Source organism: Cyprinodon tularosa, unplaced genomic scaffold (genome assembly GCF_016077235.1).
Source record: "Cyprinodon tularosa strain WSP-4 unplaced genomic scaffold, ASM1607723v1 ctg341, whole genome shotgun sequence".
Classification (NCBI taxonomy): Eukaryota; Metazoa; Chordata; class Actinopteri; order Cyprinodontiformes; family Cyprinodontidae; genus Cyprinodon; species Cyprinodon tularosa.
This window is the reverse complement of record NW_024039054.1, coordinates 122,376-149,160: the sequence shown is the minus strand read 5'-3', so window position 1 is coordinate 149,160 and position 26,785 is coordinate 122,376. Positions and strand designations below refer to the sequence as shown.

The 26,785-nt window shown below is 39.5% G+C and overlaps 2 protein-coding genes across 6 annotated transcripts in view; both read right to left on the bottom strand.

The window, feature by feature from the left end:
• Window positions 1–12,239, bottom strand: part of taf1 (TAF1 RNA polymerase II, TATA box binding protein (TBP)-associated factor) — a 31,897-nt gene extending 19,658 nt beyond the window's left edge. For all 4 annotated transcript variants that reach the window (XM_038294515.1, XM_038294517.1, XM_038294516.1 and 1 more), the window contains exons 1-12: window positions 11,957–12,239; window positions 11,680–11,794; window positions 10,667–10,790; window positions 10,462–10,578; window positions 9,851–9,970; window positions 6,979–7,220; window positions 6,669–6,884; window positions 6,211–6,453; window positions 5,887–6,133; window positions 5,701–5,808; window positions 4,817–4,984; window positions 4,590–4,717 (exon numbers count right to left, since the gene is read on the bottom strand). In XM_038294515.1, coding sequence (XP_038150443.1) covers window positions 4,590–4,717; window positions 4,817–4,984; window positions 5,701–5,808; window positions 5,887–6,133; window positions 6,211–6,453; window positions 6,669–6,884; window positions 6,979–7,220; window positions 9,851–9,970; window positions 10,462–10,578; window positions 10,667–10,790; window positions 11,680–11,793 — 1,827 coding nt within the window. In that variant the 5' untranslated portion in view covers window position 11,794; window positions 11,957–12,239. The remainder of the gene's footprint in view (window positions 1–4,589; window positions 4,718–4,816; window positions 4,985–5,700; window positions 5,809–5,886; window positions 6,134–6,210; window positions 6,454–6,668; window positions 6,885–6,978; window positions 7,221–9,850; window positions 9,971–10,461; window positions 10,579–10,666; window positions 10,791–11,679; window positions 11,795–11,956) is intronic.
• Window positions 12,240–17,540: 5,301 nt separating this feature from the next.
• Window positions 17,541–26,512, bottom strand: fam76b (family with sequence similarity 76 member B). 2 transcript variants are annotated; one of them, XM_038294561.1, is made up of 10 exons: window positions 25,989–26,512; window positions 24,664–24,728; window positions 24,525–24,579; window positions 23,246–23,401; window positions 22,957–23,156; window positions 21,222–21,272; window positions 21,041–21,118; window positions 20,822–20,960; window positions 20,643–20,744; window positions 17,541–17,680 (listed from the first exon to the last, which is right to left on the bottom strand). In XM_038294561.1, the coding sequence occupies exons 1-10, from the start codon at window positions 26,073–26,075 to the stop codon at window positions 17,591–17,593; spliced, it is 1,023 nt and encodes a 340-aa protein (XP_038150489.1). In that variant the 5' UTR covers window positions 26,076–26,512; the 3' UTR covers window positions 17,541–17,590. The 2 variants fall into 2 exon arrangements, with proteins under 2 accessions (XP_038150489.1, XP_038150490.1); XM_038294562.1 differs by having other exon boundaries at window positions 20,822–20,957; window positions 25,989–26,510.
• Between the last annotated feature and the right edge of the window lie 273 nt (window positions 26,513–26,785).

Genomic DNA, 26,785 nt, shown 5'->3' with positions numbered 1-26,785 from the left:
CCTCTCAGACAATCATTATTGGGTCTTCTGTTTTAGGCCCGCCTGTTTGATGTTGTAAACTGTTAATAAAAGGCTTTGCCATGAAGGGATCTGTGGGAGAAGGTGATGGCTTTCCAAGCCAGCATTCTTCTCTCCACCCGGCACACACTGACGTCACAAAATCCCGTCTCTGTGTTGATCATTTTCCTTTTAATCTTTTAAACTCACATTTCTCTGGATTAAAACCCAACATTTTTGGTGCTGAAACTCCGGGAGTCAAGATCCAATTGTCCAGGACCGTGCGGGACCAAGGCCAAGAAACTATCGACAGCCGTCCACCCTTTGCCGGACAGAGCCAATAGGTTGGTCCAGCCCTGCCCTGGACATCCTGGTGACGACTCAAGCTGAGGACTGATCTGCACAGAAACGGTACGCCTAAGGTTTTTTATTAAAAGCTGGTCTGGGACCATGTGAAAGCTATAACTAGTTGTAGTCGCTAGAATATTTGACAAACAGGGTTTGTTGTGGGAGATCTGGGATCGGTATTCTATGCGTTTTGGGTCAGGGACCCTCTGTGTGAAAGCTATAACTAGTTGTAGTCGCTAGAATATTTGACAAACAGGGTTTGTTGTGATAGATCTGGGATCGGTATTCTGTGCATTCGAGTCTGGGACTCTATGTTGGTTAAAAAATAAAAAATATTAGGCCTTAGGTGTGTGTGACTGTGTGAAAGTGTGTGAGGAAACAATCGAACCACTGTGTACTGGACTAAATTCTTTAAAAATGGGACAAGGCAGTAGTAAGAAGGAAATGCCAGATGATGTTAGATGGATGGTGGCATGTTGTGGTGGTGACCCAGAGTTTGCCAGAAAGTGGATTGAGAAGGAGGGCTGGGATGGAAAGTTGAAAGTTGAGCCGCTGACTAAGATTCAGCAGAAGGTGGAGATGAAGTTGGTGTATAAATCAAAAAGAAAACAAGCTAAATACAGAAAAGAATTAGAAGAGTTAAATAAGTGGATTATGCAAGCAAAAAATAAGGAAAGCCAAATACAACAGAAGAACGATAGAAAGACAGCTACAATTGCTGCTGTAAAAGTTAAAGCTGATGAAGAAACTGTTGTTTCCCGTATGCTTCCTCAATATCCTGATCCTAATCAAATTCAAGGGGGTGATGGGGTTCAAGCAGTGGCATCAGCTGCACAGGAAGGTGGAGATAAACCCCATCACGGTGAATGTGAACACAGCCATGCCACTGTTCCTCCTCCAGTAGCCCCACCATCGTGTGGTGATATTGGAGGAGCAGGAGCAGGAGCAGGCCCCCTGTCCGTGTCGTCCTCTGTGGATGGTATGGAACTCAGTGCCTCTGACTCTTGTGAGCATGAGTTGGGAGGATCAGGGGGGGATGTGAAGCTTGATTCGAAGTGTTACAGGGATCATTATCAAGTGGAGGCTTGTGGAAGGGGCCCATCTGCCCCTATTTATCCAAGATTGGCTGAATTAAAAAAACAAGAACAGGACCAAGATCCTGGGAGGGGGGCATGTGCTTTTCCGGTGTTGGAGGTGGCCAACCCTCATTGTGGTCAACGCACGGGACCCCAAGATGGTGACCCACTGGATTGTGGACCCACTGTTCTTGTGTGTGGGCCATGGACAGATGCAGAGATGCGGACTGCCTGTCGAGGTTTACCTCCAGCCAGACAGAACCCAGTTAAATGGTTCGAGGATGTTAAAAATAGATTGAGAAAATTCATGGCAGAAACAGGAAAGCCATGGGCAGAAAAAGAACAAGATGACATTGACCCGCTAACTAAGTGGATGCTGAAGCTTTTCAGCAACAAAACTGTTCGGAAAACATGTAATCTGCCTAGTGCTCCTTTTGTTTCCCCACAGGAAGGCCTGAAGCCTGGAGACCGAGTGCTGATTAAAATCATCAAAAGGAAAACTTGGAAAGCTCCGAGGTGGGAAGGACCCTACAAAGTGCAACTAACAACCCCCACTGCCGTGAAAATCCAGGAGAGAAACACTTGGATCCACCAGAGTCATTGTAAACTGATTAAAAAATTTTCCTCAGCAAAAAAGCCCAGTTACTTTCACAGGGACCCCACGACTAAGGTATAGATCTGTGGTGAAGTCCAGCTTCAAAGGGGTTTGTTTTTTTTAGGACCACTCGTCTCAACGCTGGTGAAAAAAACAACCTAACCCAGTCTTTTAGAGTCCGGTTAGTGGGTGTTTCCTTGGACGGACTGGCAAAGATCTGAAAAACCAAAGTGGTTATGCTGCCCAGTGATGACTGTTGGACCGGTGTTCCTAGGAACTCAAACTGACTGTCTGAAACAAAGGAAGAGCAGGATGATTTTTGATGGATCCACAGCAAGTCATCCTACAGTGCCAAGATGTGGTGGCAACATGCAAAACATGTTGCTGAAGATTTGAACAAAACAGACTGTTATGTTTGTACTCATATTCCTACTCCTATGAATACAATATGAATTGAAAGATGCTGATGTTTTTATGTATAAGAGGAGGGAAATGTTAGAGTGATAACTATCCTGTGTTTCAACCAGAAGGGTCATAAACTTTTATGACCTCCTGTAGGTCATGAGGCAGAATCACACGGATGTGTGACTTCCATCCAGCCAGTTGGTCAATTCACACCATCTTGTTACCTGCATCCTCCCAGACAATGATTACTGGCTCTTCTGTTTTAGGCCCGCCTGTTTGATGTTGTAAACTGTTAATAAAAGGCTTTGCTATGAAGGGATCTGTGGGAGAAGGTGATGGCTTTCCAAGCCAGGATCTTCTCTCCACCCGGCACACACTGACGTCACAAAATCCTGTCTCTGTGTTGATCATTTTCCTTTTAATCTTTTAAACTCACATTTCTCTGGATTAAAACCCAACATTAACATTAGACCAAACACCAATTTCCAAACTAACTAAATTCACCTGAACATGAATAGAAACAGAACCCTCCACCAAAAAAAAGGATAAATATTTACTAAATGATCAAACACTACAGATTTCTATATCGTTTGAAATCACGCCCATTAGAACAGATACAAACATTAAAGGAAGTTTAACCATAAACGCCTAATTACAAATAATTATTTTGGATAACACTTTACAATAAGCATCATTTATCAATGGAAAATATACCATTTATTAATAATTAACAGAACATTTGTTAAGGTTTGATAAACATTAATAAATTGCATCTAAACCCTCTATAAAAGGTTTGGCCTTAAGCCTAAGATCAGTGGGCATTACTATTTTTAAATAATGATTATTCTGGTTTTTTGTAAAGTGTTACCTTATGTTAGCCTGAGAAACCAGACTAAATGGGAGATTAAATGTGTAATTTAGTCTTGTCCCGATGAATGAGACATCGGAAGATAGTTGATGAGAACAACCAGTTGTTTTTCAAACCATGTCTTTGCCTATTGACCAATGAGCGCAAATGACTGTGATGTAGTTAGCATGACAGAAAGCTGGTGGGGGAGTGTAAACAAACAGCCTGTCAGTAAAACGGCGAATACGTCCTTCTTATAAATGATCGAGCATAGATCCTCTTTCTGCTCACGTTTTAACTAAAACCCCAAGTCTAATCCTTCAAAAACTGATTCCTAAGCTGAGTCAAAAATCTCCATCAGAGCCAGTGGTCCTTCACAGACGACTATACCGAAAGAGGGCCGCTACAGGCGGGCTGCGGTTAGCCTCGGGGGTCCGCTGGTTGCCGCGGTCCTCTCAACTTCGGAAATAGTTTTAAATTACGCATTAAATCGGTATAATATTCTCACCTCAAATGATTTTAAAAAACATACTTTTATTGAACAACAGCAACAGAAAGAGAACTTTTAACTTTCAATGGAGCGCTCCGTTGAAAGCTGCTGCTGCCGCTGTGCATGCTACTCTTCAATTGTTGTTGCCATCTTACTTGTTGTGGTTCCTCCAGCGTCACGCAGCTTTGTCAAGCCCTCAAAACCCAGCCCGCTTTGCATCCAAAAATTCAAAACACATCCCTGCGTTGTGATTGGTCTGCCAGTTCTAGGGCCTGGGGCACTGATTTGAGGCTAGACCAAACTCGCAGGCAAAAATGATTTTGCTGGTGGGTGGGGCTAGTTTACTAGGCTAAACTTATGTTGCTTTCAGTCCAAAACTAAAAGCACATTTCAGCAGTAAAAATCTAAACAAGGTGTGTCCAGAAATTCTATAACACGTTATGGAGCGAATGTGGCTAGTGATGTTAGCAAAGCATCTTTAGGCTTATAGCTGCTCCCTTAAAAAGTTAAACATTGATTAACTGAGGTCATCTTTAAATAATGAATGTGTTCTAACAACAGCAACAATGTGCTGTAAAATGATTAATGTTACGTTTGGAACCTCGTATGAGCTAAGCTAATGAAAAGTTTAATACATATATAAACATTTTAAGCCACAATCTGAAATCTGAAAAACCAATAGGAAGAAACGCCGAGCTAATGAGGACGTTTAATAGCTATAGAAACTCTGCTGCTTTAGATCCACACCGTTGAATTTAAATACTGTTTGATCTTGGAGGTTAAAACCACTGAAGAATTTGACCATATGTCTGCTTTGAATGACTAATGTACCTGTTGTGGCTCGTCTTTTATCACGCCAGTCTTCCCCAGCAGAATGCGACTCTTCTTGATCGCCGTCTCCTTCTTATTCTCCTTGGACGGGGAGTGAGATGTCGTCTCTTCCTTTTCATCTGGAATTTCTAAAAGACACAAGATCTCAGTATGTACTAAACAAAACCTCTGAAGAAAAAAAAATGCTTTAGAGGAGCTGATCTGAGAAGGAAGAGTTTCCATTGAACCTAGAATGATATTCTCATCGTTGGGATCCAGAGTAAGAACAGGCGGCATGAGGAGGTGGTCCATCTCCTGGTCATCCCAGATGATGTTATCCTCCCAGCGACCGTACACCAACTCTTCGTTGTCGATGGGAAAAATGGAGAACCACGAACAGTCTTCTTCCATAGAGGCTATAAGAAAAAAACCCCAGAAAGAATCAAGACTGAGCCAAAAAACTTTAAAAATGAAGACGATACCTTCAGTCATTAAATACCCTCTGATTCATGCAGCACTGGTCTGTAAAAATGTAGAAAAGCTGAAAAGGGACATTCAAAACTCTTGAATTAAGACCAAGTTAAAGATTTGGTCAAACAAACCAAAATGTCAAATGACGTAATTAAAAAAAAGTCATATTGACATTTTGGTCTGTTGTCTTTTGGTCAAACAAACCAAAATGTTAAATGGTTTAATAAAACAGACCAACATGTCAAATGATATAATATTCAAATATTACATAATTTGCCATTTTGGCCTGTTTTTATTACATCATTTGACATGTTGGTCCGTTTTTATGACATCATTTTTCACTTTGGTCTGTTTTTATGACATCATTGAACATTATTGTCGGTGTAAATACATCAATTTTCTTTGGTCTGTTTTATGACATCATTTGATATTTTGGTCTGCTCTATTACATCGTTTGACATTTTGGATTGTTTTTATTACATCATTTTTCATTTTGGTCTGTTTTTATGACATAAATTGAAATTTTGTTCTGTTTTACAACAAATCTACAGATCTGCTGTTCTTGTGAATTGTAGCAGTATTAGAGCTGAGGCTGATGGCGTTTCAAGAGTATACGAGCACATGAGAAAGCACAAGTACACATATTGCGCAAAGCTCTCACCTTGATTATCATGGCTGCCTTTTTCCCGCTTGGAGCCAGAGATTGATGGAGCTTTGGGAATGGGCAGAGGTGTTGGTGGGACAAGCTGAGAGTTGCTGCGGGTCAGACCTGCAGGGTTATAGTTTTTAACGTTACTGAGGAAAAGCTTCTTTTCTTATAAGCTTTATTTGGGGAGGTTCATCTCACCCTGCTGTGCATTATAAGCGTTAGCATTCCGGGTCATGCTGGACGGGAGCCATCCTGCCAAGCTGGCTCTCTGAGTCTTGGTGCCCTTGTGCTTCACATCTTCTCCGTTCCAAATAATATCGTCCTCCCATTGGAGCTGGGTGACCATGAGGAAGAGCTCATTCTCCAGAGCCCGCCTCACTCTATCTCCTTTATCATCCTCATCATCATCGTCGCCTTCAGCATCCACGTTATCCTCCTTCTGAGCCTAAACAAACCAGATAGAAAAATCAGCACTGGTGGAGTAATTCCTCTCCTACTTTAAAAGCAGCTGAGGAAACTCACCTCCCGAGGAGGTTCTGTTGTTTCTATAGGCAGATCCTGCTCGTCTGTCTCACTCAGATTATCTTCTTTGAGTTTAAACCCGTAGTTGAAGTTGCTTCCGTCCTCGGGTACGCCCAGCATGTCGTACCACAGCTGGGCCGGACCGTATCTCCATTCTGCTACTTTCGGTCGAGATTCGGTCTCTTTGTCTGCATCGCCAGACGTCTGGGAGAACTTCAACTCCACCGGAGCCATCATTGTTATCTGCATGTAAATCAGGAGTTTGTTTTGGGGTGAGTGTGCAGCTATCTGTGGGTTGTAAGACCTTAAAACTTGAGGCTTAATGTGGCAAACTGAAGACGACTGATGTCCTTTTAATTTAAAAAATAATATCAATAAGCCTGAAGACCTAAAAAAGTTTTTTCCATATTTGTTTTCTTTCACACTTTTTAAACGATTCATAGTTCTCAGAGGTTTACCTCATCGTCAGAGAGACACTGCTCTGGAGGTGGAGGGAGCGCGTACTCATAGATCCACCCAGACCTTTTCTCCAGACTTTGTTCTAAGGTGTCTTCCTCTGGTGGAGGCGTCCCAGGCTGAGGGTCCCTGTGTTTACGCTTCTTTTTCCTGCGGGCGCTCCTCCAAACCGAAGGCATGTTCTTTCCAGGACCAAACAGTCGTAAAAACCTCAGGACCTGTAAAAAAAAAAAGGGAGAAATACGAAACAAATTGTTCTATTGCCGATCCAGATTATTGGTTCAAAAGGTCTCTTGAAACTAAATGGTTTACCTTGCCAGGCTTAAACTCTGGAAAGAGTTGCGTGACACTCGGCAATGCCTTGGCAGCATCCTTCTGCATGATGCCAGCAAGAGGAAGGGTGAGTCTGTCTGGGGGTCCCAAAACGCCAGAGCCCTGGCAGGGTCGGTCGGTTTCTGACTCAGAGTCCGAAGAGCTGCTGAAATCTACTTTATCGGCAGTGGAGGAGGGCGCGATAATGGAGGGCAGGATGATGCCATCGCCGTCTTCACCGACTGCACCAGAAACAAATCAAAGCAGCCGTAAAGATTTTCAGAATTCAGTCGTCTAGTGTTCAGAAATGAAGATCTGAGAAAAAAAATTGCTCAGTAGCTGCAAGAAAAACACTCCTTATGTTGGTAATCACTGTTCAGCTGCAGCAGAAGAGAGATGATGGGCTGTTGGAATATGGTGAAGGAATCAGAGGTGGTGGCTCTAAATCTGCAGCCTTAAGTCGAACAGTGAGGCGGGTTCTAGGGCGTCCATTTTTAGTGCCTTTTGACCAAAATTAACCTGCAGCGATTATCTAACAGTGTGAACAGTAGCGTTCTTTTTATTTTGTAACTGCTTTAAGGCTGCAACTAATGATTATTTTGCAAAAAATTTAATCATTCAAAATTTTTTTGACTAATCAATTAATAATCGGATAGCCAAAGGTTTCTTAAGGAAGATGTTTTACAAAATTAAACCAGGTGAAACTAAACCTTTTCCACTTGAGGAGTTCTGAATATGGAGTTCAGTTAAAGACCGCAGTAACAGAGAGGTCTACAAGACATTCCCAACAGACCCCCACAGCACGCTTGGGCCTAGCAGGTCTAATCGGCCTCCTCCCCTGCAAGCGGATCCCAGGGATTAAAGCAAAAAAAATAATCCCTAGCCTGAACTTTTTCAACATAGCAAGAAACTCATATTTATATTCATATATATATCTGCGTGTGTGTGTTCTCAAGCCATGCCAGGGGGATGTGGGGGCATGGGATCAGAGATCGCATGAATGATTGAAGACTAAAATTGATTTTTAATATCCAATACCAAAACCGGCCAAAAGATGGCAAAAGTGCATCTATATCTGTGAATGAAGGCTGATATACTTTGAAACTAGGTCATCTGCGTGTGTGTCACAGTGAACGCAGGGACGTCTCCGCCCCCCTCCGCAGACACTCTGCTGCACCTCTCCCAAATTGTGGGTGAACGCAGACAGTGCTGAAGACAGGAGGCCTCTGATTGGCCAAATCTACATCCGCTCTACTCATACGTATTTCCTGTTTGGTACCTTACCGGCTTTTTCTGTTTGTATGACTGCCATTGTTGAAAACGACTCATGAAGTTTGACCAGCTAGAAGAGCGAGGTGCGCAAGAACGTTGGGACCCTTTTTCCACCTTGATCCCTCTTGCAATGTGACGGGAAATTACATAGCGCAGACCATGCTTCAAGCAAAAAGCTCACTGCAACACACTGCTGGAGGAGTATAACCAAGCTGTGAGAGGTTGTGTTCGGTGAGGAAAGCACAAACCCTTATTTTTAACTCGCACAATAATAATATTATTATTATTGTTGTTATTAATGCTGGTGAATCAGCTGTTGCCGTAGCTCCCAGCAAACGTGTAGTCTGTGGGACCGCATGAACAGCCCCCGTCTTCTACTGTTTGGCTAACGCTGTTAGTTTCAGAGCGCTCCTTAGCTACCATTGGCTGACAAACGCAAGAGGGATTTCGATTGTCTTTTTAAATTTTGTCTAAAGTCAATTTATTTTCTAGTATTTTTTTTTACCCACAGGCAAGCGCTATGAGCAGGAAATCCAGCCTGGGGCCGAAATACTTTAATCCCTGAGATCCAGCTCACCACCAAGGGGTTGATCGGTTGACAGCTCAGCCAATTGTCTGTGACACGTGAGCAGAGATCAGATGACACAACTACAAAGTCGATCATCGACCTCCGGGCTATGGTGTCTTGATGCCACTTGTTCTTATTGACATCCTGGTGCTCACATATGGTGTTCGTTATGTACAAACTGTGATTAGCACAGAAGTCCAATAACAGAACACCACTCAGGTTCAGATTGGGGAGGTCATTCCAACCGATCACCCCTGACCAGGTCCTACTGTTGCTGCCCATGTGGGCGTTGAAGTCCCCCCCACTAGAACAATGGAGTCCCTAGTTGGAGCACCATCTAGTATCCCTCCCAAGCACTCCAAGAGGGCCAGGTACTCTGCAGCGATGCTGGGCCCATAGGCTGAGACGACGGTGAGAGACCTGTCCGGAACCCAAAGGTGTAGGGACGCCACCCTCTCGTTCACCGGGGTAAACTCCAACACGTGACGACTGAGATGGGGAGCAGTGAGCATGACCACCCCAGCCCGCCACCTCTCCCTGCAGGCAACGCCAGAGAAGTGGAGAGTCCTGCCTCTCTTCAGGAGATTGGATCCGGAACCCAAGCTGTCTGTAGAGGTGAGACCGACTATATCCAGCCGGTACCGCTCAACCATCTGCACAAGCTTCACCCCCCCAATCAAGGTGACGTTCCACGTACCTACAGCCAGAAGCTCCGTGTGCGGACCAGGCCGTCGTGGGCACCCTGCCTCGACCACCACCCAGTCCTCTCTGCACCCGAGATTTACAATTTCATTATAACTGCTTCTTAAGATATGATGCTCTGTCAGCTAAAGGCACGTTTTAGAGTCTCAATACTCCAATCAATGATTAATTGATTACTAAATTAGTTGACGTTTATTTTAATATCGATTAATCATGATTAATGCAGTTAATTGTTTCAGGCCTAATTTCCATATCCTACAATATGTCATGTTATCTATAAGATTGCAAAACTCATGGAGCAGGAAATAGAAAGACGTTCTGTTTATTTACCATTTGTACTGGTGGGAGATTCCTCCTTCTTAACTGGAGTAGAAAGACTTGGAGGTGGTGGAGGAGGCATAAGCTTCGAGTCGATGTCCTCACAGTCAGCATCATAATCATCCTCATCGTCTAGAATGGAGTTTTCACGCATGGTTACACAAAAACAAAAAAAAACTCAGAGGAGAGGAGCAACAAAAATACATAATTTATTATTATTATTGTCAAAAAGAAGCTGAGCTTTTTTATTTAGAGCTTAAAATGGAAACATATACCATGGGAGGATGTTTACTGAATAAGGATCTATTCTTTCCTTTGTTCTGAATTTGACAAACAACAGATCTAAATGTGTATTTTTTTAATATACATTTAGAATTAATGTAATAAAATTAGGTTAGTTTGATCAAAAGTGTAAATCTGTTGTAAATCATGAGGCAAAACAGAAAAATAGGGTGTGACTTAAAGAAATAATATACAATTATTTAACAATGCAATGAGTAGTTCATATCTACATAAAAATGTTTTTCAATCAAGAGGAAATAAGTGAGAGGTAATGGATAAGTACAAGTGTACAACATGGTTAGTTTAGAGGGTGAAAGTGGAGCTAGGATGGAGCTCATCACCTGTTTTCCTGCTGGGCTGCAAAGACCCCATCGCCTGACGGTACTTTTTAGTCTCATCCTCAGCAACCTCACTGATGTCAGAGTAGTCCACTGCATCTTCGGTGCTTTTCACCCAACCTGATGGAGTAAATAAAAAAGAATGACATAAACACCACACCTGGGTGGTGACTGGAATCCTGCCAGCAGTGTCATCGCTCAGCGTCACCTTCTGAATCCACGCTGACAGGTTCTCTGTTTTCCTCCTTTTCTTCATTGTCGGTGGCAGTAAGCTCGGTGATGAGGGACCCCAGACCCAAGTTCCCCAAACCGGCGAGATGCTTCTTGGACTCCTGAAGCAAGAAAACGAGCAAAACAGGGTCAGTGAGATTAAATACTCACATACACTAAGCCCCATATAAATTAAATATAACCAGAGGTGTCAAGTAACGAAGTACAAATACTTTGTTACTGTACTTAAGTACACTTTTTAGGTATATGTACTTTACTCCATTACTTATTTTTCTTCCTACGTCTGATTCCTACTCATTACATTTTCACACAAGTATCTGTACTTTCTATTCCTTACATTTTAAAACAAACGTTACTCTTGGCTTCGTTTTAATGTTTATAAATATTTATTTCATGTCATGTGCGCCATCCAGTGCAGATCATTGGCTCCATCCACATCTAATGAAAACTATTGTTATTGGATGAGTCATATAACGCAAACACTCATTGGTTAGCTAAAGGAAATCATCAGAAGCAAGCAGGTGTTCTTCAAACTGCAAACATGAATTGTCTGTGCCATGCTACAATGTCAGATTCAGAAAAAGATGTTGAAATGTCTGAAAGGTCAGACACAGGCGAGAGCGTATCAGGAGACCAACAAGACCTCCCTCATCCTTGGCCCTATCTCAAATAATTTTACTAAATAGTTGAAAAATTGAGCTTTCAATCCATATAGTGGCATCTGGCTTTTTTTTTTTAAAGATTACTTTATGCTTTTATACTTTCAGTAGTTTTTGGAGCTCATACATTTTCACTTTTACTTGAGTAAAGAGGTCAAGTTGATACTTCAACTTTTACCAGAGTGTTTTTAAACTGCAGTATCTATACTTCTACTTAATTAACAAATGTGTGTACTTTTGACACCACTGATTATAACAGTGTAAGATACTTCACCGCGATCCAAAATAAATAAATAAAGGAACTGCCATAAATTGTCTTAAAAATGCTCACATTGTCCAGAACACTGTCCCCTTCTAACTGCCCATCTTCATTGATGTTTCCAAACAGGAAGCCAGTGATGGAAAAGGGACGATCCTGGTCTTCATCGCTGTCTGAATCAGACATCCTAAAACAAACATAATAAGCATATTATACATCCTCAAAAGCTGTAGCTACACAGGGAATATTGGGTTGCGTCAAACCATGCAGCCAAAGGCGATGCAATCCGCCTTGTTGTTTAGGTTGTAAACTTGTAAAGTATTAAATTGGAGAAAGCTTTTAGACTTACCTTCTCTGACTTTTCTTTAGATTGTTTAAGTCCCGGTTAAAGCCAGATCTGTATATTCAATGCATGCCAACACCGGGAGCTAAGCGAAAACAGTTAGCTAATGCTACTTTAAACCAAAAACCTGCAACTCGTGAGATCAAAGGGCCGCGTTAATATCAATGTTTTACAACGTGGCTACGTTAAACCTGCCAGATAAAGAACAATAGTCTTATTGAGTTTCACCAAAAACATAAAAAACACTGATTAAATGCGAAATGTATTTTTTTTATTTATGCAGCGAAGCGCCCTACGTACGACCGGAAACTTCAACGTGACCCGGAAGAACATCTGCGTGGTGCGTTTAAGGGTAGCTCTGTAAACTAGCTAAGTACAAGTTCTATTAAAACACAAAAAGTAAAATATATTTCCAACATTGAATATAAATGAGCAAAATTTGGTATTACTTGTGAAGACAAAAAGGTGGAATTTTTATGTAATTTTATTTTCATTATTATTCTATTATTCTTAATTCACAAGTGCAGATTTTTTAAAGTTTCTCCAAATCTCCAAGCAATTTTAAATGATTTTTTTTTTTTTGGAGTTTTCATGAATCAATTAAGTTATTGGAAAATAATAAAGTTTTCCGATTTGATAGCAATATACTTAGGTAAACCCCTGTGTTACTTGTTTTATTATCTTCTTATTATTTTTCCTTTTGATTCTTTTATTTGAGTAAGTTTATATTGTTTTTGTATCTTATAAAAACTGTTATGGATGGCATGTTTAATTGTACTTTTACCGTTTTGGAATAATATTTTGAATTTGTTTAATGAACAGAAAAGAAAAAAAAGAAAAATAATACGCAAAGACAAAAACAAAAATACGCTGATTGTGGTCCAGATTATTTATTTATTTATTGCTTTGCAGTCTGTTATATACTTATTTGTTTTTGTTCTTTTTATATTCTTTTTTTTATCAGTTATTTTAATGAGTTGTGATCATCAATTACAAAAGACTCAACTCTAGATTTTCAATATGTTCTACACAAGAAAAATAATACAATAGGTATATGAAAAAAAAAAAAAAAGAATTTTAATATTTTTGTTATTACTTACTTGACAGTTGCCCAGCATATCACTGTGTCCCAGCATCATAAATTGATTGGAAGAAAAGGCGTTGGCAGTTTAAAACTAGTACTCGAGTAGAGGGAGGATGGATGATGGCTTCCCTCTTCTTAATAAAAATCTTAAAAATCAGCCCCCTTTTTTAGATGACAAACCCCCATACCATTCCCAACTTTTTATTACTGAATGTGTAAAATTTCTACTCTATATTAACAGTACCTCTCAATATTTGGCGGGCTGTGGGTACGGAAGAGGATTAGGGCCACTGAAAAAATTTTAAAAAGTTAACTGATTTTTAAATATTATTTCAGTTTAATATGGGAAAAATTTCAAAATTCTGACTTTTATCTCAGAATTCTGACTTTTTTCTCAGAATTCCGACTTTAATCTGAGAATTCTGACTTTAATTTCAGAATTCTGATGTTTTTTTCACTGAATTCTGACAGCTAACAAACATGTTAGCATCAAGTGGTAGCCATGTCTGTTTTAGAGACTAAACTAGCTCTCTTGTTTTAATGACCTGCTCCTTCATCAATGAAATAGCATCACCAGGGACCCCTCAGGCACGTAAAAAGTTGCTTGATTTTGTCATTTTTCACCTATGTGTTACTGGCCCTCCAAAACAACTCTTATCTTTGTCAGTGAAGCTGAGTGCTCCCACATCTGCAGCCTTTCCTAATAGACGCATATATTTCAACATCCATGTTACTAGATTAAAGGTATAGTGGAAACAATTCTGTCAGGTTTGAGTTCTTGGGCGAACATCTTTTTCATTGTCATTACTTACCTTCTTATATCAATAATAATTATGCAAAAAATTGATATTTACAAGTACTAATATCTACATAAATTGAATATTTAAAACATTTTTACTAAAATTGTTATTTATCTATTATTTTACTGAAGACTCCTAGATGACTTGCAGAGACACATAATTTTCTCTTTACCCCATATAACACAAAATCTAGTTGTGAAAAGAGCAGGAATTCTGTACTTATCGTCTTAAATATTTGTACATTGATGTGCATAATTAACAACAGCGTTTTTGTTAAGTAATTGTTAATGTATGAAAAATTATGTTTTGCATATTCAACTTGAGAGTATTACTGCTGCCAAGATCTGTGTTAGAAGAGAAAAAATCGTAGGGGTGGCCTCTGATTGGCTCAGAAGGGCCACCCCTGGCCCCCCATCTAGCTCCGCCCCTGGTGTAATCATGCCTAAAATCCATTATGTAACACCCAGATAAATACAGCAATTTACTGTAGCTTTACTCAGATTAAATCACTTAAACAAGAAACTTTAATGTATAGAAAAATAGTAAGTTATGTTTTTATCTTAGAAAAAATAAAATAACAGCTATATTCTTCTTGCAAGAAACTTTTTTTTTTTTTTTTATATATACTTTAATAATCCCAGAGGGAAATTACTTCTCTGCCTTTAACCCATCCCCTTGGGAAGCAGGGAATATGTTGAAAACATATGAGCAAACAGTGCACAAAAACAACCGTTTTGGCAGAGAAGGCACCAAAATCTTAATCATGTATATGCGTCCAAAAAATGTTTGCTGACACCACAAGTTTATGGGCCTTTACTGAGAAGCAAGATTTGTTTGAAAATACAAAAACGATCATTACCTTAAGTTCATGAGCCACATTCGTATTATGTTTTAAATGAAAGTTCAATAAATACGTTAAAAACCCCAAATACTTATAAACAACGACTAGTTTGTTTCCATTGGGCAATTTTTTATTAGCATATTTTGATAAAGTTCATTATTTTCCATAATGTAATGATACAATTTCAACATTGATATATTTTAGATTCATTGCACACTAACTGAAATATTTCAGGTCTTTTATTGTCGTAATACAGATGATTTTGGCATACAGCTCATGAAAACCCATAATTCCTATCTCACAAAATTAGCATATCAAGAAAAGGTCTCTAAACAAGCTATGCACCTAATCATCTGAATCAACAAATTAACTCTAAATTTACTCTAAACCTGCAAGACTCCTGAGGCCTTTAAAACTCCCAGCCTGGTTCGTCACTCAAAACCCCAATCATGGGTAAGACTGCCGACCTGACTGCTGTCCAGAAGGCCATCATTGACACCCTCAAGCAAGAGGGAATGACACAGAAAGATATTTCTGAACCAATAGGCTGTTTCCAGAGTGCTTTATGAAGGCACCTTAGTGGGACGTCTGTGGGAATGAAAAAGTGTGTCAGAACACGCTGCACAACGAGAAGAGGTGACCGGACCCTGAGGAAGATTGTGGAGAAGGGCTGATTCCAGACCTTGGGGGACCTGCGGAAGCAGTGGACTGAGTCTGGAGGCGTGTGCAGGAAATGGGCTACAGGTGCTGCATTCCCCAGGTCAAGCCACTTTTGAACCAGAAACAGCGGTAGAGGTGCCTGACCTGGGCTACAGAGAAGCAGCACTGGACTGTTGCTCAGTTTTTCATGTCATTTGGAAATCAAGGTGCCAGAGTCTAGAAGAAGACTGGGGAGAAGGAAATGCCAAAATGCCAGAAGTCCAGTGTCAGGTACCCAAAGTCAGTGATGGTCTGGGGTGCCATGTCAGCTGCTGGTGTTGGTCCACTGTGTTTTATCAAGGGCAGGGTCAGTGCAGCTAGCTATCAGGAGATTTTGGAGCACCTAATGCTTCCATCTGCTGAAAAGCTTTATGAAGATGAAGATTTCATTTTTGAAAAAAAAAAATGAAATTCCCGACATGCAAAAGGATTCCCCACCAAGTATTGAGTGCATAACTGTACATAATCATTTGAAGGTTGTTGTTTTTTTGTATTAAGAACACTTTTCTTTTATTGGTCGGATGAAATCTGCTAATTTTGTGAGATAGGAATTTGGGGTTTTCATGAGCTGTATTGCCAAAATAATCCGTATTAAGACAATACAAGACCCGAAATATTTCAGTTAGAGTGCAATGAATTTAAAATATATGAATGTTCAAGTTTTATCATTGCATTATGGAAAATAATTAACTTTATCACAATATGCTAATATTTTGAGACGGACCTGTACACCTTAAAGACAAAATACATTATTTTGAGGACCAGAATGTTCAGATTTTGGACAAAGAAGACAGATGGTGTGATGGGAGCCATTTATGTTAAGAAAGATAAACCGACCTTAAACAGAAGGGGTGGAAAGATTTAATCTTTCAAAAACCTACAACGCAGCGATAAAGTTGATTCCTTCACGCTATTGTCGCGGCCCCCACCCCCACGCAGAGCACCTCGCCTTTTTAGCCAAGCCAACAAATCCCTTTAACAACCCCCTTTCAGAGACATAGACAGGTATTGGGTATCACAGGCTAACAAAGAAACCAAAAGACCCCTATTCCAAAGGGGCGGACCCATTTGTCTGGTTCAATTTGAATGTTTTCTAAGACAAAACAAGGCTGTTTTTGGTCCACTCTATAAAGCCTTGAACTTAATGATATTTCTGACATTTTTAATCGAAAAAGCTTCCTGGATGGGAAGTGAAACGTCTTCAAACTTGGAAACAAAGTCCAGTGGATTTTTTTTTTTTTACTTTTATGAAATAAAGGTAAATAAGCTAAATGATAAACTGATTAACTAAAGGTCAATAAAACAGGCACACAAACAGTTGAGCCAGTTTTTAATAGTTTTAAACACTTGAGTTTGAAAAAAAGTACAAAAGTGATCCTGAACGCCACAGTATGAAATCAACCCTGTAATGTAGGGTGACTGGTGTGTTCCTTTAAAAAGCATTTTCTACAGACAACTGGCCATACTATACACATAATGTACTCACTAAAACAGAGGCGATGGTTTAAATACAACGGCTGAGCCTGGAAATACATTTAAGTTTCCTTAAAAAAAAAAAAAGAAAATCTAGTAAAAGGAGGAGAAAGGAGTCTCACCATGACGTCATTCTGGTGTCTGGCAGTAAAATCATGCAGTGTTAGAACCGTTCCAATATGGAGAAGCAACAAAGCCCCCCAGCCTCCCCCCAGCGGGGGGGCGCCATCCGTTTCTGCTGTCCGACTTCAACAAGCCGCTATTTGCATACTTTGTGACGTTTCACATAGAACTCGCCTCACATAATTGCATCCTCTTAGAAAAATATAACTGATAATCGGCATTAAAGAAACCCCCTGAAATATGGGCTTACATCCCAGAATGCTGTGAGGAAATAATAACAACAACAATTAAAGGAAAAGAAACACAGCTGAATAAATAAATGCATGACATCCATTAAAAAGTCTCCTTATGAGCACCCCAAGCTGGTTTTAGCCCGGCAGTGTCAGAAACAAGATCTCCACGGCATCTAAAAACAAATTATAATCTTCACGGCAAACTTGCCATGACAGACGTAAAATATGCTGCGTTCTACGAAGGGTTCTTTAATGTAACAGCTGGTATAACACGGTCTCTGGTTCAGCCAATCAAAGTGGATGGAGACGAGGAAACGCGAGAGGGAGGCTCTCACAGTGTTACAGTAGGAAGCCGCTCGTGGCCGCCATCCTCCGACCGGCCTATCGTTAGGGCAGCAGCAGCGAGCTTCCTGTTCGGTCAAACTTTTTGCCCTTGGAGAGGGCGGCCACTTGTTTCATCAGCTCCCGGTTCTTGGCCTGTGGAAACACATACACAGTGAGAAACATTTTCCTTTAAACCTGATTATGTCTTTATTCATTTCTCATCTTTAGAAAAATTAGAATTTATCATCTAAGTGATTAATTACTAATTCATTATTAATTTAGACTTTTTTTATTTTTTCCATTGGGGGATTGACAAATTTGAATATTAATAATGAATACTAAGATGCAGTTAGTGATGGATGCTTGGTTATATAAATCAAACTTTTTCATTGTAACTGCTGTATTTCCGTCTAGTTTTTCCATGCAGGATTTGTGATTGTGGGGCTTATTGCTATTGCAGGCAGTGTTTTCATCCTCAATTACTGTATTGGCCTGAAAATAATTTTGTTTTTTTTAAATTGAAGCTGATTGTCTCTGTCAACAGGCCTGCAGCTATGAATTATTTTTCTGATTAATCTAAAAAATTTGCTTTAATTCCTAAAAAAACGAAATATTTTGAATTTAGAAAAAAAACTTTTTCAGTAGGGCCGAAACATTGGATTAACCGTTTATTGCATTAATCGTCTATTAATTTAGTAATCGATTAATCATCAACTGGAGTATAGAGACTTTAAAACAAGTCTTTAGCTGACAGAACGTATTTATATTAAGATTGTAAAAAAAAAAAAAGTATATATATATATATATATATATATATATATAATTATATGGCATCCTAAATAAATTCTAAACAGCTTTAAGTTTAAACAAATATACATGTGTTCACATAAAGATTTTTTAAAATACAAACATTTTTCATTTCAGATAGTTCTTATTACTTTGTAATTCTGTTTTGTATGCGTTTTATTTACTGCTGTAGATAATGTCTGGTTTTAGAGTCTTTGTAAACTGGGTTTTTCAGTGTGAAAGCGGCCTAAGACACCAGGTACTTTATAAAATGAAAGCCTAAATAATATACTCAGCTCTGTAAAGATCTTTATCATGACTCCAGTCCCCATTAAGTCTGGCGATACGAGTTGCCTTCAAGCCTCAACAACCAAGTTGCCAACTGGTTTGGTGACATATGCCGCCACAAGGTTTCACACTTTTACCCAATGATAGATGAATCCAACTAACCCCATGCAGCCTTTGGTGACAGGCTAAATATTACGCACACATGAATATGCACCAAATGGCAGGCACCTTCAAATTTCCTTGGGGAATCTTCTAGTTTTACTTTATTCTCTACTGTTGCTCTGTTAAGGTACTGATAATTTAATATGATGAAATACTTTTCATTTAAAAATATTTTTTTTAATGACTTTAGTATTGTATGTACCAAAAAACAACAACAACAACAAAAAAAAGATAAAAATACATATCATCCATCCCTAAGGTTCAAACTATAAGTAATAAATGGTGGCTGTAAGGACAGTGGAAATGTATTTTCTGAAATCCATGTCATATGAATTAAATAAATCAATCTCTAGGAATAAAAAGAAAATCAATTCAGAATTGGAAAACATTTTTTTAAACGCAGCCCTACTAATAGGAACTGATAAACTGGCTTACTGTGAAATACCACTAGCTGCAGATTTTGTAGGCCATATTTTCATTATTTCCAGCAGCCTGAATATCTTTTTTACACACCTAAAAAAATAAAATCTAAGAAAATTTTCTTGAAATATGTTAGTTAAGATAATCTGCCAAAAAAAAAAAAAAAAAAAAAAAAAAAAAAAACTAAAAATACATTTAAAGGAATAGTACACCCAAAACATGATTAGCCTTCATTTTCTACTCACCTCCATGCTGAACAACACTCTGGAGTACTTTTTTGATATCTCAAATGCATCTGGAGATCTGGGAGGCTTCTTGCTGTCTGCTGACATTCAAATAATAGAGGTCCATGGCGCCCGAGACAGAAAGGTCCATAAAAGTCCACAAAAACGTGTCAATATTCCTCCATACTGCTCGTCCAATGTAATCCAAGTGTCCTGAGTGGGTAGCATCCAGAATTTACTCGAAACGAAGTCATTTAGAATGTTTTTAGAGCATAAACAGTAGTGTATAGGATTTCCTAATAGCGCCCCCATGCGCGCTCACGATTCTACGGAAGCCGGCAGACCAAACCAGCGCATTCAGCTCGGCAAAGAACTCATGCTCTTCCTCAACACTGAAGTCCTCAGACATTTTTCTTTCGTTGTTTCTTTCTTTGCACAGGTAAACGGCACATTTCTTCTTCTACGCTTGCATTATCGGCAGACCAGACGCTGAATGCGCACTTTCTTCCGGTTTGGTCTGCCGGCTTCCGTAGAATCGTGAGCGCGCATGGGGGCGCTATTAGGAAATCCTATACACTACTGTTTATGCTCTAAAAACATTCTAAATGACTTCGTTTCGAGTAAATTCTGGATGCTACCCACTCAGGACACTTGGATTACATTGGACGAGCAGTATGGAGGAATATTGACACGTTTTTGTGGACTTTTATGGACCTTTCTGTCTCGGGCGCCATGGACCTCCATTATTTGAATGTCAGCAGACAGCAAGAAGCCTCCCAGATCTCCAGATGCATTTGAGATATCAAAAAAGTACTCCAGAGTGTTGTTCAGCATGGAGGTGAGTAGAAAATGAAGGCTAATCATGTTTTGGGTGTACTATTCCTTTAATTACTTGAGTCTATATTTGTTCCAAACTGTAGCGTGATGTAAAGCATTTTTATATACGTGTATTTTTCTTATTACATTAAATATTTTGTTTAAGCATTTTAATTCTTTAATTGGACATTTATTTTGTTCAGTGTTGCATTTTACAGTCTAACAGTATACTTCATATTTTAAACATGTATTAGATAAATAACTGTCATAGCTACTACTGGGAAATTCCCATCTATGTGTTCCATGATATATCTTGGTCCTCTATAACTCAGGGATCTGATCAAGATGTTTGGAAAATGTTTAAAATCAGCCAAAACAACCCATTTAAGACCAAACTATTTGTTTTTCCACCATCTTACTTGCTGTTGCTCCATGGCCTCTTTGTGTGACTTCTCCATTTGGTTCATCTTCACTCTCATATTTGACTCCTGGTACTGAAAATCTGCTTTAAGCTCCGTGAGCTAGAAGGGACACAAGTGAGGCAACATTTAGCATCCATCTAATTGGTGCCGCAGCTCAGCTTCTGGAGGGGACTCACCTTACGGTCTTTCTCAAGGATGGTCTGATCCCTTTGCTGAAGGAGCCTCTTTAATGACATCACTTCCTCTTTCAGCTGGCTGATGAGAATGAAGTTGTCTGTCCCACCAGAGTCCATGGACTGGGTGATTGAACTACTGCTGGGTTGAAAGAGGAGACGGACATGAGCCGGGTTATGAAGCTGGAAAGTCAAGCTCGTTACTCCGAATGCCAGGAGCACCTGTCCCCGTTGGATGGCTTCATCTCCAGTTTTGGTTTCTTCTTTGGAGTCTCCTTCTGGATTGAAGACGATTTATGGCTGCAAAGGAACACAAGACAATTTCAGCGTGAAGATTAGGAATCAAATGTAAAAAAATGTTTATGTAGTAGCTGTCATGAGGGTGAAAGGAGAGCAGCTGTACCTCTGCTTCCACAATCCTGGTTCTTGCTCAGGGCTCAAGCTCCCACTCAGTCTGTTTAAGATGGATAAACTTAATAAACTGCATTTGATCAAACAAACTTTCTACTCTAATATATTAGAGATGAGCCAAGAATGCAGCCAAAACGTTTGGATAAGACTCAAAATAATCAATTCTCTGTACCAGTGAGATGTTTCTTAAAACAGGGTCAGCAAAGACATATGAATTATGGATGCAAAATGTTGATTAATAAAATAAAATAAGGTTAACTGATCTTAGCTTCTTAAAACTTTTCCTCCTGATAAAGAAGATGACAAGAAGAGCTAATATATTTTTGAATGAATATAGTTGTTTTAATTTTAGCAGTTTATTGTGCCAGCTGTTTATAAATATTAGATGAAAAACAAAAAATGATTTCCTAAACACGTTTTGCTTGTATAGAATATTAAAACAAAACGAGAATCTATGATAACAGTGATTAAAAAAAAGATGAATAAAATATGACACACTTCTAATTCCAATGATCAGAGACATATAACTATCATTAACAGACATAATATCAGAATTACCTTTGTTCCTTTGTTTGTTTCAATGTAGTTGACGCTAACTGTGATGTAGCTCTCTGTTTTTAGTCTAATCCAACCATCAGTGATGGGAGAGACTTTGTTAGCAGAGCTTTTAAACAGGCGGTTCTGGTTCTGGTTGCTCTCAGAGCAAAGTTAAAACGTGACTTCATGAAGTCCATCAACACACTAAGGCCTTCCATATCTACCATGCTAATTGTTAGCATGGCTTTTTCTACCATGTAATGTTTTTATTGTCCACTTTTTTTTAATCATCACATCCTTTATTTGGTTGATAACTGAAGTTTATTCACCATTTATTAAATTTGTGTAGTTCAATGAGTAAAAATGGTACAGAATGGACAGATAGTTAAGGGCAGATCCTTTACTCCAGAGTCTCCATTAAACAGTTGATTCTAGATCCGGTCACGTTTCTGCTCTAGAATGAATAAATAGTGGCGCCCTCTGGTGGATGGAGGTAACATTACAACACTGGGAACTTCTTTTCCTCTACGCGGATGTTATTAGTTGATCAGATACAATAAATTATATTCTAATAAGATATAATTGACAATTAATCGACTTTCAATTATTTCCATAGTATGCATAGGTGCCAATGCATGTAATGACATGAAATATAAGATTTATATTAGTTTCTTGTTGTCAACAGATAATTTTATCAAAACGTTGAGGGCTATAATCACCTAAAGGTTGCTGATGAAGGTTTTAACAGCTTCATCAGGTGTTATTTAAATAATACCCATAAATTTCTGATAATTTCCATCAATTTGTGAGAAATTTTTTATTGTTATGAAATTTTAACTTGCATTTCTGACCTCCAAGTTGATTTTTAACTGATGAGATCTAATGACGTATCTATTAGTGCAACAAATACAAACTTTGCATTTATTTACATTACTGACTTTCAGTAAAAAAAAAAAAATCATATTATGTTTATATTGAAAGTTATCTTAGCCAATAAATGTAATTTAAAGCAAGCAATAAAGCAGATAACAGACCAATTGAATTACAGTAAGGTTGCTTTGTTCCGTTGACAGTCCTAAGCATCCTAGTTTTGGAAATATCTCATTTAGGGTAAAGATCGAGAATGTACAAGCATACAAACATAAGATGGCAAACTTCTGGTAAACTTTGGGGTGAGGATGGAACCTTACTTGTGGTGGGAACTGCTGTGTCTGTGCGGGTGGTGGTGGTGATGGTGGTGATGATGATGGTGATGTGATCTGGAGTGGTGGTCTTTCTCATTCAGGGATGAGGAGTTGGAGGAGCCAAAGCCCTTCCTCTGTTCCTTGGTCTTCTGTAGGACACGGCGGTAAGACAGTGTGCAGAGCCAGCACAGCAGCTTGCCATCCACCTGCAACGCAAGATAAAAGAAGGCGGCTAATGAGACTCCGCTGGTCACGAACGAGTGGGAAAGGAAAAAAAAAAAAAAAGGTTTTTCACCTTTCTTCTGCCTTCCTCCTTACGGTCAAAAGCGCACTGCTGCTTGCACTGCTCGCAGGTCTGCGGGGGTCCATACTTCTTCTCCGAGTTAGTACAGCGCTGGCATTTTGTTCCGATGAAAGCAGCAATGATGTTACAGTACTGGCAGGGTTTGGGCTGGAAAAAATAGAAAAATCTGAATAAAAAACAGTCAATGGCTTTGTTGTAACCAAGCCTGCGGAAAAGTGCAACACAACTCCTTTTTAAATTGCATTTCTCTCGCTGCGTCTAGCAAAGGGAATTAGCTGCATTATATTTTTAACACTCGCATCTTCTAGATTGACCAGTTGGCTTCTAAAAAAAATCCTCAATGCAAATAAAAATGTCTGCCTACCAGTTATCAAGCTAAGTGATTTGTTTGTAGCTGAGCACACACCCTATATGGTAAGACATACACGTGTCTGTGTGGAGGAAATGTAAGAGGAAGAAAAACAACCCCAAAAAATTGAAATCGTACACAAGGTGCCAAAAAAACTAGTGGTAGAATTCTCGCTTGTCATGTGGGGGGACTCGGGCTCAATTCCCAACCAGTGCAGCAAATTTAGAGGTTGAGTCTTGGAAAACACAAACGTCCCACTGTAAACGCTTACCTCATAGGGCTGTCAAAACTTTTAGAGAGGAGTGTTGGCCTAGTGCACTTGTGCTCCGAGAAGGTTGCAAGTACCTGGTTCCATCTCCACAGCCTGCACTCTGGGTCACTGAGTAAGACTCTTAACCCGATTGCTCTCTGGGCACCACACAGTGGTAGACCACTGCTGCCCAAGGGGATGGGTCAAATGCAGAAGTGAGTGCCTCCAATGATAAATCAATAAAGCTCAATTATTATTTTATTATTATAATGCGCTAATTCAGATTTTTATCAACTTCTACCCCTCTAAAGCATTTATGATTTACTTTATTGGCATTCAACTTTGTACAGTGTTTCGTTGGGTCCTGGATTGTGGGTTTTAAGCTGATTGGATTGCACTTGTGCATTGTGCAACATTGGTTTTTAGGAGACAAGTTTTGGTCACTTTTTTTTGCTGTGTTTCAAATCCTATGACTCTCCCTCAGTAACAGTAATGTAGAGTTTTAGACATCTGGAGTTTTCCCCACAAACTGTGTAGTTCCCTCCATTATTGAATTAATTTGGGGCATTTTGAGCAGATTCACTAAGAAAAAAAGAAGGCAAAGGAAAGGAACAAGAGGTTCAAGGACGACTGGTTCTGAAGCTGCAGCTGGAATTCTATTTACTACTCACCGTTCCAAACTGTTTGACGTTCTGCGCACATTTCTTGCAGATTGTATTCGTTTTACTGTAGATGAACAGAAATATGGGTTTAAACCACAAAAAATAAATAAAATTAAATCCAGAGTTAAAACGTTGGAACACGTCTCACCTCTCCTGCTGAAACTCAGATCTGCAGTATGTACACTTCACGATTGGGTGTGCAATGCGACACTCCTGCAACAACGAAAAAAGTGCTGTTTTTTTAAATATATCCTCTTCAAACAAAGATTTGACTCATAGGTATTACAAGAGAAATGCAGAAACAAAACTCTGGTAGAAAGGTACATCTTGTGTGACTAATGAGGAATATTTTAAAGGGGGTCTATTCTTGATCATAGCGAGTTTATTTTCGGATTCATTCTGTGATCAAAAATAATCAACATATTAGCCTTATCGAATTAGAATTGATACATTTGTAGTCTATAATTTCCCTATTTAAAAAGCCACAGGGAAAGCCATGTAGCTACAGTTAAAAAATTACGTAGGTTTCAATGCATTCAGTTCGGATATAAAAACATAAGGAGTTAATTACAAAAAAATATTTCAACACATTTTTCTTGTTGAAATTTTTTTCTAGAGATCTTAATCCTTTATACCTATAATCATATAAAGGAGGGAGGGATTGTTTAGAGATTTGCGATGTTTGGCAAAAATCAAGCGATTTTTTTTCCGACAAAACTGACCATTGGCAATTTTATTGCTTTTTCTTTCCTCTGTTATAATATACAAGTCTGGCAACAGGATTGATTTGCTTACTGCCTGCAAGTCTATCAGCAGCAAACCCACCATAAGGGTATTAGCGCCACCTAGAGGGCTGGAGGGAGGAAATACATCGCCAATGGAATATTGTTCTGCAACAATAATCCAACAAGTTAAGTCTTTTTTTAATGCCAATATTTGCTGAGAGTCCCCTTTCTTATCTTTTAATGACTCTTTGACATAAGTAGTTTACTTTATTTGGTTTACTGTCATAAAAACATTTAAAAAAAGAATAATGTTAGTCTCTTAAAGCTTTCTTTGGTTGATCTTATGCTTTTGGGGTAATGATCCACGCGTGATCAGAGGTAAAATAAATACAATTTTAAATCTTAACTCGTAACGGCTAATTATTGACATTTAGAAATTATATAAAGCTTTTTTCTGACTAAAAAAGGCCATTAATCCTCATCGGTTCCATACAGCACTACAAGAGTAACACGTATAAAACAAGATAAACATTAAGGAACAGGTTACCAAGTATGTAGCAGGTCGGGGTGTGGTAACAACGCTACAACTCTGTAATAAAACTGAACATTACGTTCACATGGACGTTTTCCAAGTCATTACATAATCCGAGTCCTTGCTAAATCTCTCTAAGGTGGCCTAAACAAAACAGCCGCACAGAAACACACTCCTAAGGTCGTGATTGTTTGTCTCCTTTTCCCTCTCACACACCTTGCAAAGCTGCTGGCCCTGCGACAGCTCCTCGAAGGGGTACCGCTGGTTGCACTTGGTGCAGGCGTACAGAGCGGACGTTGCCATCGTAGCCTGAGGCGAGCAGCCGTCCGAGCTAGCCGAGGAACACCGAGATCCGGCAGCGAACTGTACCAATCAACGGCGCGGTTTGTTCAGTTGGGAACAAACACCGCGTTGGCATCCAGCGCTGGCCGACGGTTAGCCCGCTCGGCTACGGCTACGTAGCTTAGGGCAAATACAGAAATAGCTCAGCTGGAGTGAGCGAGCTAAGAACAATAAACTCCTGATATCCGGGGCTCTATTCGCTGCGTCGCCCTGCCGCCGTGGCTTCTATTCGGTTTTTAGTCTTTCAAGTCGGAGCGAATCCTTTCTAACATTAAACTCCAATCAGTTCAGTTTGCCCTGTTATCGCCGAGAAAATGTATTTTCCTTGTGTTTTCAGTGTCTTTTTTTTTTCCCTCTGTCGTGTAAACCGGAAGAGGCCGAGAGCTCCCGAAGAAGGAAGGAAACCTATCGCGACACAACATCCGTCCGCGGGATTTACGGTTTGAAACGAGCATAGCCAATCAGCGGCCCGCATAGTTTCCTACGTCAGATAGTTAACTTAAAACCGCTTTAAAATAGACTTCAACAGATGTGATTTAAAGTTGTTAGCAGTTTAAACTAGTTTGGAGAGCAGACATATAAAAGAATACAAGCTTTATGACAAAAAAAGCTATGTAAAGCAGCCAATAACATTATAAAGATTGAAAAAAAAGTCAATAAAGACTGTAGTA